The sequence below is a fragment of the Thunnus maccoyii genome, chromosome 3 (genome assembly GCF_910596095.1).
Source record: "Thunnus maccoyii chromosome 3, fThuMac1.1, whole genome shotgun sequence".
NCBI classification, from domain to species: Eukaryota; Metazoa; Chordata; class Actinopteri; order Scombriformes; family Scombridae; genus Thunnus; species Thunnus maccoyii.
Window position 1 is genome coordinate 2,895,469 of NC_056535.1, and position 21,110 is coordinate 2,916,578.

Here is a 21,110-nt window from a genome sequence, read left to right on the forward strand (position 1 = left end):
GCATGTGATAAGCCTCAGAAGTGGCAAGCTGTTCTCTGGCTTTGTTGTCTTTGTTGTATGAATTATTACAAATTGTATAAATAGAAATGACAAAGATGAAGATTTTCCAATCAGTCCTCTGAGCTGCAGTCGTCCTCTGCTTGGTGCCCTTTGAAGCAGGCGGACTCGTAGTGCTTGTTCAGGTAGGACTTGAGTGCGAAGCTTTTGTGGCAGCGTTTGCAGGAGTAGTGCTTGAAGGCTGAATGTGTCTGCATGTGAGCACGCAGGTTGGAGCGGTCGGCGAAGGCTTTGCCGCAGTGGGCGCAGGCGAAGGGTTTCTCCCCAGTGTGGGACCTCATGTGGCCCTGCAGGAGCCAGGGCCGACTAAAGGCTTTACCACACACTGTGCACTCATGCTTCAGGTCATGGGTCAGCATGTGCATGGCCAGCGCCGGCATGGACACATACACCTTGTGGCAGGTGGGACACTTCCTGGCCTGCTGGCTGTCCAGGCTGCGATGAGTCTGCCTGTGTCTGCTCAGATTGGAGGACGTGGCGTAAGACTTGCCGCACTCTCCACACATATAGCGCCCTTTGGATTTCCCTTTGACCGGGCTGCAGTCTGCCGAGCCGATGCCCTCGCTGCTGTCCGATTGGCTGCCTCCCTTGCGGGGACACCTCTGGTTGGGCCTCCGGCGAGAGCGGCCGTCAGAGATGAGGAAGGCGTTGATAGTGCCCTCCTCCAACTCGGGGCCGCTACTGTCTGACTCAACTGTGGAGCTGGAAACCGGGCTGTCCGGATGCTCCATATCATGGTCGGAGAACTCCTCCCCACCGCTTCCACCTACACATCCTGGGGAGTACAGGGGCCCTGAGGAGAGCCCGGTCTGCTCACGACCTGGCTCCTTTGTGCTCTGCAATACTGAAGGGATGGTGTAATCATGGATGTAGCCTGGGAAAAGAAAAATACATTTAATAAAGAGAGGGAAAGACTTTTTTCTCTCTTTTTTCGTTTTCTTTTTACCTAATAATAAATGAATGGAGCATCTTCACAATCTCAGTAATCTCTGATGAAAAGTGCCCTCTTACCCAAATCTCTAATCAATATGAAACCTATACAGGAAGCTATTTGTAAGTGCCAGATTCAGCAAGCTTGGAGAATGAAACATTAATGAGTCTTTTGTGGACAGTTCTGCCTTGATCAATAGGCTCCCTCCTCTGGCTCCAACAAGTGCTATCATAAAAAAAAAAAAAAAAAAATTCGAAAGGCCTTTGTGGGTGAATATAAGTCAAACACAATGTGCTGACATTGACAAAACAGTCACAGTGCAATAGTTTGACTCTCGATCGATCCACCTGTCGCCGCCTCCCAGCAGCAGCAGCAGCAGCAGCAGCGTCTAAATCTGTGACGGAAGGCGGAGGGCGGGGGTGTGTGATCAAAACAGAGCGTCTCAGCAGTGAAATCCCCTCAATCACTAAATCATTTTAATCAGATCATTCCCCATCTGTGGCGTTTTTGAGAGTGTTCATGAGTATGGTAATGGGGAGATTGAGTGACAGGTGGGGGCTGCGATTTGGCAAAGAGGGAAGGGGAGGGTGTGTGTGTGTGTGTGTGTGTGTGTGTCTGGGAGGGGGGTCTGATCTTGACAGCAGTCCATGGTACACTGAGCCCACTCCCCCCCCCCCCCCTCCAAACACACACACACACACACTGCAACACAAAGGGAACCAGACAGCTGGCATCCTAAATCTGGAGGACAAATGATTCAACTCGAACACAAGATCTGTGATGCTGGTGGTAGAGAGTGATGGGGGGGGGGTCTGCTCAAAGCACACATTTCTTTGGATGTTTCTGAAAGCCAAACACACACACACACCCCATATTGTTTGTATCGCACGGTTGTTCTCACATCCAGCCTCAGTAGAAATCCCATGAATGTAAACCTACTGTCTGCCAGTGTACTGCTCATGTTGCACTTTATTGAATTACCTGCAGCACTCTCTATTTTCCAGTCAATACCCATCCTCTAAAAACCCTGTTCCATCACCTCTCGCTGCTCCACATATGGATTGTGTTGCTGCAATCCTACTCCCTGTGGCTATCTAACATCCTGCAGGATCAGATGGAGAGAGATGGAGAGATGAAGTGGGGGGTGGAAGGGGGAGGAGGGTGATAAGAGGAGAGACTCAAGGGCAACTGCACCATCTAAGGACAACACAGTCCCATGTGGCTATCTGCTTTCTCCTGAGTTTTTTTTTTCCTTCTTTCTAGTTGGACCTGACAAAGGCTTGCATCAGATTTTGTGCCTAATGCCCACGTACACATATATCTCATCATTCATGTACACAATAGTATTAAAGCCAAAAGCTGCTGTGTGATCTGGTTTGAGTATTAAGCTGATTGAGCCAGCGTGACCTGAATACTATTTAGCATCCGCCGAGTTAGAAAACAAAAGTCCTGAGCTGTACGGAAGGGGGGCGAGCAATGCCTGTGGGGGGTTTTGGGGGTTTCCAAGAGCGATTAGACAGCGAAAACAACATCTCCTCTGTCTCTTTGGATGAATCCATTGTTTTAGATCTTTCTCTTCTTTCAATTTTAGAGCCAAACCACGTGGATCATCTCTCCGAATGAAGAAATCTACAGCTACTACAGCAGAAATAAACATATTTTTAAAAATGGAAAACACAATTCAGAGAGACGTGAACTCACCATTTTCACTCAAACGGACCGCCAAGTTAGTGGCCGACTCTGTGATGGCATGTGTCACAGCGTAAGAGTCGTCCCAGTGCTGCTGGTGTTGATGGTAGTAGTTGGAAGACGAGAAATCGTGAACCTTCGGCTGCTTCACCAAAAAGGAGCGTGGCATTTTTTTTTCCTTGATGAAAAAGTGATGCTAGAGCCTCATAGAAAAGTGTGGAAAGACTGGTGATTTTTTTTTTTTTAAAAAAGAAGAAAAGAGCAGAAATGCACTAAGATTCCAGGCGGCCTTCTTGAGCAGGCCAAACAAACCACAGCGGAGGATTGAAAAAATATCTGTCCTGAATGAGGTTTCACGCCAGAGGGGAAAGAAAAAAAGAAAATGTAGTGAAAGCAGCAGAGAGAGAGAGAGAGAGAGAGAGAAGGCAGAGGACAGGGAGGATGGAGAGGAAGACAGAAAGTGGCGAGGGAGAGACAGAGGCAGAGAAAGAAGAGAGAGAGAGAGAGAGAGAGAGAGAGAGAGAGATGGCTGGACTAGCTGAGCTCAGCACTACTGCAGCCTTTTATATGTGGGGCACGAGCCCCAAAGATCAGGTGGTGCTTTGGAAGAGGGAGCTGCTTAGCATTAATCCATCAAACATCCCCGGGGACACACATCAAATTACCACGAGCCGTCTGTGCTTCTCCCCGCACACACACACGCACACACACACACACACAGCAGTCAACTAACCCCACCACCACCACCATCTCCTCCTCCTCCTCCCACATCCTCCTCCTTTCACCCCTCCGTCTCTCCTCTCCTAGGGAAGGCAAGCAGACAATAGTGGTGCAGGAGCACGTGGGTGACACTACACACAACATCTTGTCCTCCATTGTCTTTCAATGAAGTAGCTAACACAATTTATGCTGACCCAAACACACACCGCCTTCCTGCCAACCACCACCACCACCTCTGATATTTCATCATCATCATCATCATCATCCGCAGATCATTGTTGGAATCTTAAACTGCAGGAACACAGCCTCGGTATGTAAATCAGAAAGTGGATTTGGTTGTATGAATTTCAATCAAATTTAGGTCAGATCACTGTGAACTTACATGTGATGCATCTGCATTTAGATTCCTTCATATGTCCTAATCAGGGATGTGAACAGAGCCTCAGTACTTGTACAATAGCAGCCAGGAGTGTGTCAACAGCAGTCAGGATCAAAAACTGTCAAGTACTGAAAGCTGAGACCAAATGAATGCAACAAATTCATATTCATAACCTTGTTCTCTTCTTTTTTGATCAGATATTCCCTAATTTGAATAATACTTCTGTGCATTTTATACTGTATTTATTTAGTTCAAATCGTTATTTCACAATTTATTTATTACTGATTTGTTTAAAAAACTTCAATGTCTTACAATTTTATGTTTTTCAAATTTTATAGATAAGATACACTTCAGTCTTCCAGGTTATTTCACACACTTTTCCTCAACCATACAGTCATCTAATCTTCATCCTCCTAAACATCACACCAGCAGTCAGTTTATAATAAGATATATGTCCCATCATTTTAGAAGTCTTTTCCCATTTCTCATTTTTCATCACCATGCACATTATTTTGCATCATATATTGTTTTTAACTGTGACGACTTCATTAATGTCATCTATACAATCTAATGCATCCATTACAACAGCTCAGCCATAAATTCTACAGTTTAAGAAGCTTATGATGTTCAGTTTCAACCATACGTCTATTATTGGAGTCACACTTAGTAGTAGTGTTGTACTGGACTATATGATATTGAAAGGTGTTTCTTCTGGAATTCTCATGTATGCACCTATATGTGTGGACAAAACATTAAAAATACCTATTGTCCAGTACAACAACACCACTAACTATGACCTCAATAATAAACATTAAGTGTTGAATTAACAGCTCTCTGACAGTGTCAACAGAAACTGGACAATATAAGTTTCATAAAGGTAGAATTTATGGCCGAGCTGTTTTATTGGATTGCAACAGTAGCCAGCAGTTCTTGTAAGACTGTTTGTGTTTGTGTTTGGCAGAAATGCATTTTATTTTACAAAAAAATTACAACCAAGGTTTTATCAAAATATAATACAAATATAGAAATATAAAATATATTCATGTTATATGAAAACATGGAATATAAACATAAATAAATACATAAAAGAATAAAAATACTACTACAAGGAAAAGTCCTGTACTGAAAATGTCATTCATGTATTATTGTCAAAGTGTATTTAAAGTATCACAAATGAAAGTACTCATAATGCAGAAAAAAAAACCTCTGAGAGTGAAATATTTTTTTATTTTATTTCATGTTTCAAGTATATAACATGAACCACTGGCACATACTGCAGCATTTACAGTCTAATAGTTATAGATTGTATTATTAGATTCTCACTGATGCATTGTCTATGTAGTTCGTAATTGCTTGAGCTAATTGTGCCTATTTTATATACTATTGAGTGGTTTAATCAACAACAGTGCATCATATTTTATAAGATCATCATTTTGTATGTAAATTGTTAAATTGTGAAGCAACCAACAACTGTAACGACAAATAAATGTAGTGAGGTAAAAAGTACAATATTTCCCTCTGAATTGTAAAAATTGTAAAATAAATAAAATGATATGGAAATACGTGAGTGAAGTACAAATACCTCACATTTGTACTAAACTACAGTATTTGAATACATATAAGTGCAGACAGTGTTCAACTGGTACACTTGCTATTTAGTACGTGCACAGCGGTGTCAGTGGAACATGCAAAATGTTCCAATTTGTTTACAAGTAAGCTCACGATTCAACAAATATGTCTGAAAATAAATGAATGTTTACTCGGATTTTAATAGATCTTATTTTAGTCACTAAGATTTTAACAGTTCTGTCAAGGAAATTCTTCTAGAAATCAACAACTGCTTATAGACTCAACTCAACTAAACTTAAATAACTTTCTCAGAACATTGTCTATACTTTTCTTTTAATTGATACCAAATTGCATTGTTCCTTTCAAGAAACATAGGAAATTGCTAGGAAATAAGTGAAGTAAACTAAAGTTTTACTGTGAAAAGGTATAATTTTGCAATCAAAATCAGAGTTTTGGTACTGAAACCAAATTATACCTTTCCCATGATACCTAGCACAGTTTTTAATTGTGGTATTGCATTGACTATTACATGTCCTTCTCTTGTGTTGTTTGTTGACTTTCTGAAAATCTGATTATATAAATTATGTGAATTGATATAGATAATTTACACATTTAATTGTTAGATTCCCTACATTTCTGTGATGTCAGCATGCAGGTTTACCACATCTATTTGTCTCTTCAATCCTCTGTATGCTCCTAGAACTTTTATGTCTCTCTGAAGACCCCTCAACCCCCCATACAACCATATAACCCTCATCTGGATAATAAGGCCCCCACACTGACTTCCGGTCAGTCAGCCGTGACAGGCTGACCTCTGGGTTCCTGCAGGGTCACAGGGTCAAATTCTGGTTGGAGAGAGGGCAGTAGTTTATACACAGCCTGGACAGCTTACTCACAGATGGCTCTGCAAGGTACAGTTTAGCATGACTGGATAATAAAAAAATATTTAATCTTACAGACAGATGTCAATGGAGGATTTTCCTCTAGTACCTCATACAGTGACATGTTTACAGAGGAGATGATGGTGGAAAAGTATCTCTAAATGTGAGGCAATATTATTTATTTGTCTTATTGTCAACAAATTCCATGAAAAGACCAAAACCAATGATGAATTAATCTACGAACAAGTATGGTGTGTTTATACAAAGCCTGATATATCTTAGTCCTCTGTCATAGAACTGTTGCACTGGGTAACATGTTCCTTCATTACAATGAACACACACACTGTAGTTTATTTTGACTCGGTCTCAGAAGCACTGTTCTGCTGCAAAAAATACTCAGTGCCAAATGTGTATTAATCCGCTGCTGAAAATAGTCCCCAAGAAATATACTATTTCCTCCTGTTTGAGTAATGTTTGCTAAAAACTACAGTACCCAGCTGTTTTAGGAAATTACTGAGCTTTTTGAGAGAAAAACTCAGTCAAAGTTGAAGTCCGTAAACAGTGATAAATGTTTAAAAGTTTGGTTAATAATTTTTGTTTGCCTTTGTTTTTCTTCCAAATACTTTTAGCTAAGCTGAGGGTTTGTTTAAAACCCGTATGACTATCTGAATGATCTCGTTTCTTTTCCCACTCTAGCAATGATGGTGCATTCAGAAATATCAGCACTAACTTTGGTGAATACAGTGTTATCATAACTGATAGAGCCGATGGCCTGAGCTAAAAGCACAATATCCAAGTTGTTTTTAACTGTAGTCTTCCTTTAGAAATTAATTTCATATTTGTGGAATCTAAAATAACACCAGCCTCTTCTTTTACAAGCAAGTTTGCCTTGAATTGAAATGTAATTTGTGTCTGCAATTGAGTCCTAAAAATGTTATTTTCTTAAATTGAGTGGAGAAAACCTGCCAGTGAAGTGAAGAAGCTTTATTCTCTTTCCACTGTTGTGTGTTTCAATCCTACATACAAAGGTGGATTTAGGCCCAAACCTTGTAATACAACAATGATATCATCAATGAGCAGAGAGATTTCCCAGAGGATTGGTATGATCTCATCAAGCGCAGACACACTGAGTAACATGGAAAACAAAATAAAGTATATTTTGATACAAATTTTTGCAATAATGTCTGCTTTAATGAGAAATTACAGTCAGAAATTGAATATTTTAGCTAGAGAAATCTGGTCATTGCAGCCTTGTACAGAGTGTCGAGACTGATTAAATGCAGAGTGAGTAGATTTGCAGAGAATGCACCCAAAGACTGTCTATCCAAGCCTGTTGAGCAGTGATAACTGAGATAATTTGTGTTAATCACATCCAGTCATTAGAGAGCCATCTGAAAAACAAACGCAGGTCCTTTTCATTGAGGCGTCTTTTCAGCACTACCACAGAAATCTCCCACTCCGCCATCTGACAATGAGGCAGCTGCACGCCAGTGAATGAAAGTGATTGTCTCTTTTCTTTTAATCAGCACTTAGTGAATGAGAAAAAGGAGAATTTCCCCACTTCACTTTGCATGTTTTTTCAAGGGTTGATTGTGGTAAGCTGTGGAGAGCGACTTGTGATTTATGTTCTAACACATTTCATACTTTTTCTCTTTTTTTCCAAGTAGCTTTGTGCAAATGGTGTTAAGAACGCTCCGCTGAGATTTGTCTCGCACACTTCTCTGCAGAGGCAAATAACAAAACACCTCAGTCAATTTGGAAGTGGCTGGTTAAAGTCTCGCACAATCGGCCACGTCCGCACCATGTCACCTCGAGTGGGGAGGTGGGATGAGAGGTCAGTGGAGGAGATGAGGAAAAAACTCCCAGCCGTCAGGTGAGGTGACTGACAGGGGATGGAGTGGGGATGCTGAGGAGGCCAACAGGGACGCCAAAAAGGGGGGAGGAGGCGTTGTACAACTGCATTTTAATCTAGTCAGACCTCAATCCTGATAAAAGGAATCTGTCCATCTCTCTCCTTTCCATTCTGGGGGTCATCAATCACACGTGTCACTGCCCTCTGCTCTGGTGGATGACAGAGTCTCAGGGGAGCAGCGGGCCGAGAGCTACAGATGCTGTCCGAAATGGAAAAACCAAAGCGATGAAGGGGAAATATGGTGGCTAGAGACAATGATGACGTGCCTGATGGCAGATGAAGCTATGGGATAGATAGTGAAACAACAAGTGTATTACATTCACTACACACATTTTATTTTTCAAAATAGTCAAGTTAATATGCTCGAAAGTTATCCTTAAAGGAAAAGCTCAATATTTTAAAAAAAATCTTTTATTTGTTTCATAAGTACAATAGGTAGTGAGAAAAAAGAGTGATATCAATCTCATGCCTGTGTGTCATGTATGGAGCTGGAGTCAGGACTTGGTTAGCCTAGCTTAGCAAGAAAGACTGGAAACGAGGAAATAGCCAGTCAGCTAGTCAAACACAAAGTGTTTGACATGTACATGAATTGAATTGAATTGAATAAACTTTATTTTGAACATTTAAAAAAAACAATAAAATATATAAGCAGAAATAAAACAAAAGTAACCAATAAAATTAACAATGAACATATACAGACTTTCAATAAGCAATATGAATAAACATTTCATGTCTGAAAAGGAGTAGGAAGAAGCAACATGCTTGTATAGTCCTACCCTTATTCTATACTAGTCTGTCCACTTAAAGATTCACATAGTCCAACTGTCTGCCCCAGTGTCCATCATACACAACTAAACCTCTATGTTCATCCTCCTCATATATAATCAACACTAACAAATCAAGACTGTGGAAAACCAGAAAACCAAAAACAACGTCACCAATAGCGAGCGTTACTTTCAACTTCCTCGTTTCTGTGGGTTTTTTGTGTTATTTTTACTCTGTTACCCCACAAATTAAACTACACACACTTTTAAGATTGGTACAAACACAATGCTGTTTCAAATTAAATTATCTTCTTAAATTATGTCCCCCCTCTCTGTCTAAGAACATTTTTTTGTATGTTGCCAGGAAGTAAATTATTTCTTGCTTTGTACATTGTTTGTGCAGTCTTAAATGAATATAAATAGAAAAAACGGTTTGTGGTTTTAGAGGGAGTTTTGTATTATGACTGTGTCTTGGCAAACAACAGCTGCATGCAGTGACTGTGTGCAGCTTCCTGAAGTCCTGATGTCGTTCAATACGCTATACAGACACCTAAACCAAAACCTGAGCTTACAGACCATATCTGGCCACCTGTGAGGAAACGTTTCTATCACATACATGCCTTCCCTAAAATTACAAAGTGTCATTTTTACATCTCTGTTTAATTAAACAAACGAGATATCATGCATTAATTAGTTAGAGTTAGAGGTGTAGGGAGGCGTATTATTTAATTCCACCTGCCTCCAATCTTTATGCAAAGCTAAGCTAACCATATCTTGACTCCAGCTCCAAACTTCTTTTACACTGTTTAATGTCAACAGTCTGTGATGCTTCCTGCATTTCACTGAGTTATTTTATTATGAAAATGATTTTTTACATTGAAGTCAAGTCAATTTTATTTATATAGCACATTTCATACCTTCACACACACAAAATATGAACAAAATAAAATAAATCATGAGTACATATTTAAATGTATTGTATATATTTAATATGTATTTAGGAGCTCAACCATTAAGTGAATGGTAAACAGTGAGCCGTAATTTGGAAATCAATTCTGTATTTTATTGGAAGCCAGTGAAGTGATCTAAGTATAGGAGTAATATGTTCACTTTTTCTTGTCCCAGTGAGTACTCTGACTGCAGCAATTTGGATGGGCTGGAGCTGTCCCACAGCCTTTTTGGGAAGTCTGGCAAAAAGGGCATTAGAGTAGTCTAGCCTAGAGAAAAGGAATGCATGAACCAGTTTTTCAAGGTCTTACTGAGACAAGATGGATTTAACTTTGGAAATATTTTTTAGGTGGTAAAATGCTGTCCTAGTTATACTAGTACTGTGGCTTGTGAAGTTGAGTTACTAATTCAAGGTAACACCTAGATTTCTAACCTGCTCACTGAGTTTCAGTGACAGCAAGATCAGTTTGGAGTGGATCTCCTATCTCTGACCTCTAGTGCCTACCACAAAGATCTCAGTCTTGTTTTTGTTTAACTGCAGAACGTTTTGGGTCATCCAGTGTTTAATGTCACTGATACAGTTGAAAAGTTCATTTATAGGTCTGAGGTTATCATGGGAAAGTGAAATATACAATTGTGTATCATCAGCGTATGAATGGTAAGATACATTTTGCCTCTGTATGATGAAACCAAGTGGCAGCATATATAGATTAAAAAGTAATAGACCTCGAACAAAGTGACGCACTCAACACAAAGACAACGGGAGGCTCCTTGCTTGCAAGAAATGAAAATGGAATGCCTCCATGTTAACAAATGTGCTTATAGAGCAAAAAGATGAATATCAAAGGGGCTAAAGCAATACATGCAGATAGGATTACAATGGGTTCCAAACTCATTGTGAAAATTGCATATCACCAAATAACAAAAAGGAGAAATTTAAAGTACACCAGCAATCATGGTATTTATAAGATGCCAGTTGTCACATCAAAGGGTTGGTTTACTCAAATTACAAAAACATATTCTCACTTTGGTGGTCTCTAGCCATGCAGACTTTTGGTCCGGGTTTTCAGATATCCATCTCAAATAAGATGCACTGTGTCTCCAAAGGTACTGATGGAGCACTCTGCATGTCAAATGCAATTGAATTTTGGCATTGGCATACACACTGCACATCACTCAAAAGTATAAAACTGTGTCATGTGTACGCCTTGGGATACAGAGTGAGTAGCCGTCTCTTAGATTGCTGTCTTCATCCCAATAAAATAGAGATGAATGGCATTTCATTTGTGAGAGTCAACAGTTTTCACTGTATCAATTTCTTCAGTAAAAACTAGTTCTAATGAAAACTTTATATTGTGTGTTCTGTGGATTTTCCAGAGTAAAGGGGACAATGTTTCTGGATAGACATGTTTCTGTTTAAAATGTGAACATCGTCTGAATTTTTAAATCTTTTGAGCACTTTAAACGGGGCGGCTGTGGCTCAGGAGGTAGAGTGGGTTGTCCACTAACCGGAAGATCGTCGGTTTGATTCCCGGCTCCTCCAGTCCACATGCCGATATGTATGAATGTGTATGAATGTGTGTGAATGGGTGAATGTGATTTGTAGTGTAAAAGTGCTTTGAGTGGTCGGAAGACTAAAAAGGCGCCATACAAGTACAGTCCATTTACCATTTAAATCAATACTATTCACCCCCACTGTACTTAACAACTGGACACATAAGTAGCTAGATACCAAGTGAGACATAGGTTTTGGTTCATGTGGTAAACCAATCATTTTTCTGTCATGTTTTTTCAGCTCAATCTGTGCAGAGGACCTTGTATTGGGATGTTGAGAACATTTCTGGAGAAAGTGTCTGTCCTCTGCTGCAGCCTGTAAAAAATGATCATGCAGCACACATTAGTGAAAAAGCCAGTTTATCACCTCACAGTCCCTGTCCTAGTGTCCTTGGCACCTGGTATTGACAGAGACCTCCACAGAGCTCATGTGAATTCACTTTTCCCCAGGACACTCGCCTTGGACTTCGCCCTGCCAATAGTGCTGCATATTTCTGGCCTGGGGCCTACATCACTCCTCCATTTCTGTTCAATACACAATCAACTGATGGTGTCAGTGGGGGTGACATTGTCTCTACAAGTGTCATTCGCCAGGCTGGAGAGCACTTACACTAAATGGCTCTTTGCCAAATAGCCCTTCAGCGCTGGCCAGTTCAATTGCACTGTCAAAAGGAGAATTACCTGCTGCGGGGCCCCAAATGGGAGCTCTCAGCTGATAAAGGACACCAGGAATCATTTAGGCTAATGTCTCCGCATTAAAGGAGCTCATTTTGCAACGAGTGAAAAATCAAGGCATAATCGCCACATCTGCATGAACAAGGGATGGTGAAGGCATTGTTAATTTCTCTTAAATGAGAGGCACGTGGCAAGAAATTGTGTGTGTGAGTTGGTGGTGAGGGGGGGGTGAGAAAGAAGTTTGAGTGGGCTCCAGCTGTAATGTTACAGCAACAGACTGCCTGCTTCTTGCTGGACAAGGGGGCTTGGGGGGGGGGGGGGCTCAATAGGAAAAGTGAGGTGTGGAGGGAGTGTTGGGGGAGGTGGGGGCCTCTCACCCTCACACATCCTTTGTCTCCTGGCCATCTGCTGGGGTTTCATAATGGCTGTGAGGGTGAGTGTGTGTGTGAGCAGGGGAGGGGGGGTCAGTGTAGGGTTGTAGGGCTAGATAAGGGGGGGTACATTCCGTCACCTTGCAACCATCCACACTGCAGAGCCATGTTGGGCCAGGCCAAGCCAGGCCAGGCCACAGGAGGCTGCAGACGCTCTGTCACACTGAGAGAGAAATTTACAGCCCCAGTGACCCCACTCAGATGACTCTCCATTTACCAAACAGTCACTCTGGTTTATTGCTCATTTTGTTAAGGAGTGGAGAGCTATGTCAGTTTATTAGTGTCAAAACTACAGAGTTAGCACAAAGCAAATTTAAAATCAACCTACAAGATTTCAAAGTGTAGAGGGACAGATTTTAAATTACAAGAGCGCAAAATCCTGACGTTGCACTCCGCGTGAAATGTGCTTTCTCCAGCAAATTCTGAATATGACTGCACACATGCTAACAGTTTTTGGCTAGCAGCCTTCAACAGGCAACCTTGTCTCCTACAAATTATGTTTATGGATGACTAAATGGTCTTGTCGATATGTTTTGGAGGAAATGTAATTGCTGGCTGGATTATGTTCACTTCAGTCTTGCCTGCCCAGCAACTGCTAGGTTCTTGTGCCACACAGATAGATGGATGGTAGTTGTACAACACACAGGGCTATGTATGCTTAGGTTAAGGCTACTAAAACACCTTCTTTCTACCTCAATGATGACTTTTTTATATTTGACCTAGGCTACTATCTTGAACTATGTGTTTCGTGTTGCCTAAACAGAACAATAAAAACTTAAATCACACTTTAGTTGCCATGAATGGACAGTATAGGAAAACAAATGTTGACAGTGAACATATTGCAGATACATTCAGTATGAACATTTTCATATTGTCATTAAAATCATTTCCCCATTATGTTGATAACAAACGCAATCCTGGCTGCATTGCTTTTCTTTTCTAAATGTATTTGCTGTTGCAAATTAGCAGTATATAAACATAATTTTTATAAGACAGGACATGTAAATACCTGTTAGAGTCAATTTAAAGCTGGAATCTGTAGCTTTCTGCATGCTGTTATCCTCAGCAGCAGTGAGGTGTAACTGATATAATGTTTCAAATAGTTTTTTGATCATTTGTTATTTGCTAAGGTGATGAAATTTCATACTAAAGTAGCATGAGATGTAAAAAAAAAAAGGTAATTTTGCAGTTTTTACATGTCTTGTGGAAGATTATGTTGAAGAATGCTGTTTATCTCAAAAGTGAAAATACATGCCAGCCACCAGTGTATTATTGCTACTGGTATTATATGATATAAATTACAAACACAGTGTACATCACACCAATTATTGAGTGACAACACTGGATTGAACAGTCTTTATTGACATTGGTGTACCAGAAAGTATAGTGAGCTGCTACAGAGAACAATAACACTGAATTAATATGTAATTCTGATAACACTCGACCTACACATGACATAAAATTATAATATTTCAGTCAAATAACTTTACAGATTTTAGCTCTCATTCAAGTGACACAATTCATCTTATGGGCAAATAACATCAATAAAAACAATAACATTCAGGACTGGCTCTCTTTCATGATTATGCTGTTATAAATCTAACCCTGCCTGCTGCCATATCTGGACTTGTGATAAAAGCACAGAGTTGTTTTGCACTCGCTCAACTGTTTTGTTGTTATGATCTTCAACAGCAGGGAGGAAATAGTTAAATCTTGATGAAACTGAAAGCAGCATCCAGCGTCACCAGCTTAGCTGGTCAGACTGGGTGAGCAGGCTGTCACAGTGCTGTCACACTTTTAGATCTATAGTTAAACTGGAGTTACTGGAGCATTTGTGAGGAAGCACACCTACACCAGTGTTTAGTTACTGAACTTAAAAAGTAAGCTACACTTGTTACTGTAGTAACTGTACAGCTTCTGTTCAGCTACAAACTGTCTTACTTATGATATAAAATTAATATGGACTTCAATAGAAATATATGCCATATTATGTATATTACAACCAATAATAAAAGAGTAAATAAAAAATATAATTCTCTGTGGGCTACAGTGAATGAATCTCTGTAAAGAAATTGTTTTTTGCTTAATTTATAACCAACATTTTTCATTTCATCCCATTAATGTGAGTATTAAAACCATGTGCTCACCATAAAAAATGCAAATCTACACAGAGCAAAAATCTGTCTCATTTAGCTAATTGGCACGCTCGGCATGAGTCTGTGTGTGTGTGTGTGTGTGTGTGTGTGTGTGTGTGTGTGTGTGTGTGAAAAGAGAAAGTGGTATTGACCCTGTGAGCAGATGGGCTCCTCCACACTGTGCTGCTAAGGCCTGAACACACCAGGTCGTGCAGGAGAATGGATGTGGGAGTGTGTGTGTCAGCAACCATCTGACACATCCCACAACTGGTCCTCACTCCCCCCGGTGCTTTACATGTGAATGTAACAAATGGAGTGCAATCAGACCAATGGAGTTAATTATCACGATGGTGTGTGAATGCAGATTTTCAAATGATAATCAGGAATGTGGTCTAACTGCATGAATGAAATCTCAGCAAGTTGAAGGCAAAAGTTGGGCAAAGCAAAACATACAGGTACTGTTAGTTTTATGATTAAGGCATTCTTCTGATGGTCCTATATTGTGCGCAGCACTGAGTTCTGACCATTTGCTTGTCACCAAAAAAATCCTCCTTCGGATGTCTCAGTTTGTGAGGAAGCCCTACCAGAATGGCTGGGAAGGTGATAGGAGGCAGACTCAGAGACTTGTTAAAGAACTAAAAAAAAGTGATTTATTCTGTCCAGTGTAACAAAAAACAAATGTCTCAAAAAAGAAATGAATACAAACAAGTCAAACTTAACTGGTTTAACTCAGGATAACTCAAACTTAAGCATGCTCATGTGCACACAGCTACATAGGCATCCTCTCATTTCTGTTCTGTTCCCTCTCTCAAACCAACAACTCTCCCCTTAAATTGGCCCTCCAATCTATATAGGCAGAATCATATTTCTTGCAGGCGTGTTTCAGTCTCCCACCTATAACAGGTACACATCAGTGCCACTTGTATCAGTTATCATTGTTAACACAAAACATATCATCCACGGCATAATCCTCATCACAAGCCAAAATAAGTACAAATCATATGGATTCTAACCACTACTACTTAATCCTCTTCGTCCCTGGTGGGACATAATTCTTTTACGATCTGCCTCCATTGAGACCTGTCTTGTGCTGCATGCTGTGCCTCGCCCCATGTTAGGTCCATTTCCTTTAACTCAGCTGTCACAGTTCGCCACCAAGTTGTTTTGGGTTGGCCTTGCTTTTTTTCCCCTCATAGAATCCATCTTAGTGCAACCTTATGGATTTGATCCTGGGCCATTCTGAAGACATGACCTAGCCATCAAATTCAGCAGTGTTTGATCTCTAGCACCACACTGTTGCACTTAGTTATCTTGTATAACTGTTCATTTGAGATCTTCTCAGGCAAGAAAATGTAGCAGATTTCTCTGAGGCATCCATTACGGAAAGTGTCGATCTTTTTCATGTAACATGTTGTCACTCACCAGCACTCTGAACCATATCACAGCACTGATTTTACATTGCTGTTGTACAGTCGAACCTTTGTTCTTAGGCTTTACTGCTTTGACTTCCAGATAGGCTGGAGCTTAGCAAAAGCATTGTGAGCCTTCCCACGCCATGCTCTGATTCTTTAGTACTGCATTGTCCTTACTGACAAGACTTCCAAGGTAGGTAAACTCCTTGACATAGTCCAGAGTGTCCCAGTTCACTGTGATTGGTGCATCTGGAGTGGCATTAATGCGCATCCCTTGGGTTTTAGAGGTATTGATGTTCAGGCCTGTCTATTTGGCAAACTTGTTCGGTCTGTCAGTTTTCCCCTGCAGATGGATACGCTTTGAGGAGAGAACAGCAAGGTCATCAACAAAGTCTAGATCTTCAAGTTGGGTACTGCTGGCAGCTACTGCCTGCTGTTGTTACAGCAGGCAGACTTTTAAACAGTGGCGGATAAGGCAAAGATGGGCACTGGATGATCTTTTATGTAAGGGATGTTAATGAAAAGGGAATTTTCTGTTTTTTATTGTGTCTGTTTTCTTTGTTTGTCTAGGTACTTTTAGAACCATGTTGTGTTATTTATTTATGTTATTTATTAGCCCCTTTGTATATTTTCTGTATGTGAATTGTGGTTTTAGAACTTTGTTTGTTATTTATTAACTCATCTGTATTTTTTCTGTATATGAAATGTTGTCTTTTTATGGCTGCAGCATGGGTGAAGAGTCCAAGACAATTTTCCTGCTCTGTGGGACAATAAAGTTAACCTTGAATCTTGAATCTTGAGTCTCAAAATTTCATGATCATGGGTGACATCAATGCTAAGGTTGAAGCTGATAATACTGACTGCAAGAGCACTATTAGAAGGCATGGATGTGGTGTGATGAACGACAATGGTGAACATCTTGTTGACTTTTGCTTGAACAACAACTGTGTCATTGGTAGCACTATCTTTCCACATAGAATATTCCATAAGCTAACATGGAAGTCACCTTATGTTTCCACTATCAATCAAATCAACCACATCTTGATCAATGGAAAGTGGCGCAGGTCTCTTCAAGATGTTTGAGTTTGCTGTGGAGCTGATGTCAAAAGTAACTACCCTCTAACAGCCATCATCAAGCTGAAACTAAGAAAGTGGCGAAGCTGAGTCATCACAGGAAACTTCTCAAAGTAGCTAAGCTGAAATGCTTAAAGACCAACAACGAGTTTTGCTTGGAACTGAGGAACCGCCTCAGTGCTCTGGTTGACCCTACAGATGAAGACTGTAAAATGAATCCCCCCATACCTGGTCTAACCCATGACATCACCAATGATGTCAGTGAGAGCTTAAAAGCAGGAAGCCACTGGTTGACTCCCCCTTTGTCTCCTGGAAAGTATGGTATGTTTGGTAAGAAACACAAGCTAATCTTACACCAGAAATGCAGATGTAAATGAATGTAACAAAATAATGCTAAACACAAACAAAAGCTGGGATAGTATGTGAAAGCAATGCTTTACAATTGTCTAAATAAAACAAATGGCAAGTATAGAAAGAAATATTAAGTGTAATGGGGACAAATGGAGTGGTCTCACCCACTTTGTCACACAGTTTCACTTAACTTTTCTTGTGTACTTCTGCTTCACTTAGTTGATTCCATATATTATCCTCTATTCTTCTATGGAAGGTATGTGAACCTGTTGTTCACAATCACAGTTGAGGATAGGGGCAGAGGGAAAAAAATAATAATGAAACCTGTCTTGTGGTTGCACTGCATTCTGGTTTAATGGAAAAACTGGTATATCTGCCTCTTGTATGATGGGCTTCACTCTGACTCATGGCTGAACTGTTGTACCCCAGGGCAAAACGGCGTCTTAGAAAAGCTTGTGATTCATTCATTCATTCACGGTCTGTATTAGTCTGTCTATCCATGAAAATAGGAAAAATACATCACCAGTACACTTTTAAGGAGCTACCAAAGTCCCAAAACATGGTATTTATTATTGCTATCTCATGGGAACAAGCTCAATTAGACCTGTTGATTCTGATGACCTGTCTAGGGTGCTCCCTGCCTCTCATCTGAATGTATAAAGTATGAATGTATGTACATGTATAAACATTTATATGTGTAACAGGTTGCTATGCTGAGTGAACAAGATATTTTATTTTGGGAACAAGATCCATATACATGCATATGTGTTAACAGGTTGTTATCCGCAGGGAACAAGATAATATTTTGCTGGAACAAGATCCCTATACACAAATATGTGTAACTGTTTGCTATCCTCAGGGAATATTATATTGTGGGAGTAAGATCTATACATATACAGTATATGGTATATGTAAACAGACTCTAGGATTCTATTTGTGTAAACTGGCATTATAATTTTAATGTAGATTCATCATTGAATCTTCCTGAATAATCCTGAATATGTAATTTAACTTTTAAAAAAGTATAACTGGTGTGTCCAAGGGAGGAATTGACCCACTGGTTGCTTAGCTTTTGTAAATCAACTTGTTAGTTAGACTGTGTCAGATGGGCCCAAGCATGAATGCCAGTTATTATACTGATTGAGTAGCACACCATGGTGTCTTCTCTTTCACTCTTTGATACAGTTGGGCTAATGGAGAGCTTGTCCATCACAACAGATAAGATTAGAGTGATTGAGGGCTTGTCCATGTTTTTTTTTGACCAAGCTGTCTGACTGACATTAGGGCTGTTAGAAGGATTTCATGATGGCACTCTGACAGGGTTTACTTTAGAGAAGGTTCCAATCTGACAAAAATGGAAAAAAAGATTTCATATAAGGTTTTTGAGTGTCTGTCCTTGTGTAGCTCCATAATTTCATTAATCCCGATTTTAAAAGCTAATAGGGCCCGTCTAACTCTATCAAGCATTTATCTGTTGATCTTAAGTCAAATCCACATATCTAACTCATTTTAATAAGACACAATTCAATGTCAGATGAATTATTTTTCTTCTATGTGCATTCAGGCATAACGTTGTGTTACGTTGTACTGTACACAGCACAGCATCTAGCTGATTGTTTCTCCCTGATTGGCCCTAAGAGCTTCTGTGTATGGTATATAAGAGAGTGAAGGGCACCCAGCTGTATCACCCACTGTGATTGATTCACCAGTCTTTCCTCCCCCAGGCTCAGGTCACGTGCCACTCTTTGTACTGTTTCCCTGCAGCACACAAGAGGCAAATAGAGGCAACAACAGCTGTTGAACGGGGATTCTGCATCTGGTTACCCTTGGAGAAGCATCTTGCTGTCAGCCGGGTAAGACGGACGAGAAGCGCTCTATGCTGGGTACACTGTCTTCTAGCTCAGCTCCACAGCTTACTCTTACCTCTCCAAGTGTGATGGATGGGACTGTATCATTCTGCAGGGTGTTCTGTTTTTCTCACCTAGGCTTGTAACATGAATGACTTTGCCAAATGCAATTCAGAAATATGTGCAGTGCATGAAGACTCAATATAGAAACTTTTCTGACATGATAGGGTTGTTACTGGATGTGTACTGAATGTGAAATAAACACTGACCAAAAACATCACTGCACAGCCCAGAGTTTAAGAAATGGACAAACTATCGACATGTTCTGGTATGGATAGGACTTCCCAACACATTTGTTTGCATATGTAAAACACATAATGAATATTAGCATCAAAGCATCATGGGCAGCAAGGTGGAAATTACGGGCTGTTTCCATTATTGATTACTCAAGATCACTTTTAAATATAAAACCAAGATATTTCCCCTCCAAACTGTCTTCAATTTCAATAACTGTTCAAATGATCAAATATTTCACAACAAAATCAATCATAAGAGAAACGCGAAAAATATGAAAACAGATTTGTGTAGCAGTACATCCATTTATAATCTCACCAACCCCTCTGATTTATCTTGTGAACATTTGAAGGGCCGAGACCTGTAGATTAGGAACCACTGGACTCAACTAGCTAACCTTGCAGCCAATTTTCTGCAAAATGAGTACTTTCACTTTTAATTTATCTGATAATACTTCTGTACTTTTACCAATGTGGATTTTAAATGCAGGACTTTTACATTATTGGTATTGGCACTATGACTTAAGTACTTCTTCTGACACTGACATACAACTGGTTGCATTATGGGAAATGTAGGATCCAGCATTTCTAGGATGAAAAGTCAGGATATTTTGGCCTTCACACCTCTTTGATTCATTTTTTTAAATCTGGCCACTAACTGGTGAGGTGAACTACACTTGCTCACAACTACAAACAGATTTTATGTATATTGTGGCTCAGGAGGTAGAGCGGGTCGTCCACTAATCAGAAGATCGGCGGTTCGATTCCCGGCTCCTCCAGTCAACATGCTGATGTGTCCTTGGGCAAGACACTTTACCCCAAATTGCTCCTGATGGCTGTGCCATCAGTGTATGAATGTGTGTGAATGGTTAGCTTCCTCTGATGGGCAGGTTGGGACCTTGCATGGTAGCCCCTGTACCCATTCAGCCTATGAATGTGTGTGAATGGGTGAATGTGATTCGTAGTGTAAAAAGCGCTTTGAGTGGTTGGAAGACTAGAAAGGCGCTATACAAGTACAGTCCATTTACCATTGTGGCCAAGGTTTGTCGACCACAGAAGGAACATACCAAGCACCTGTATGGACAGCAAACTAGTGAATTGTGATCCAGGAGTGGACTGAAACATTTCTGTGCCTTGATACTTTCTTTTTGCCGTGAAAGCCTGTCACAATTGCAATGCATTGTTACCAGTATGGCTTCAAAGTAGGCATAGCCACTGTTTTCTATCAAGAAAAAAAAACAGCCACTCTTAAGTCTACAGGGGGGGATATTTGAAACTGAAAATAGAGATTCTGGGTGGAAAAAAAAACTTTAAAATTATTTACTTTGTCTGACCAACAGCAAAATGCAGAAAATCTTCACTTTTGAGAAGCTGTCACTGGCAAATGTTTGATGTTTTTACTTGATAAATGACATGAATGATTATTGTATTGTAAAAAGTAAAGACTTAATACAAGTTAATAAACTGAACTTTTCAGCAGAATATTTG

The 21,110-nt window shown here is 40.2% G+C and overlaps 1 protein-coding gene across 1 annotated transcript; it reads right to left on the reverse strand.

Annotated features, from left to right (window-relative positions):
• Positions 1-110: 110 nt before the first annotated feature.
• Positions 111-2,846, reverse strand: LOC121894589 (transcriptional repressor scratch 1-like). Its single transcript, XM_042407292.1, has 2 exons — positions 2,690-2,846; positions 111-931 (listed from the first exon to the last, which is right to left on the reverse strand). The coding sequence occupies exons 1-2, from the start codon at positions 2,844-2,846 to the stop codon at positions 111-113; spliced, it is 978 nt and encodes a 325-aa protein (XP_042263226.1).
• Positions 2,847-21,110: the final 18,264 nt, after the last annotated feature.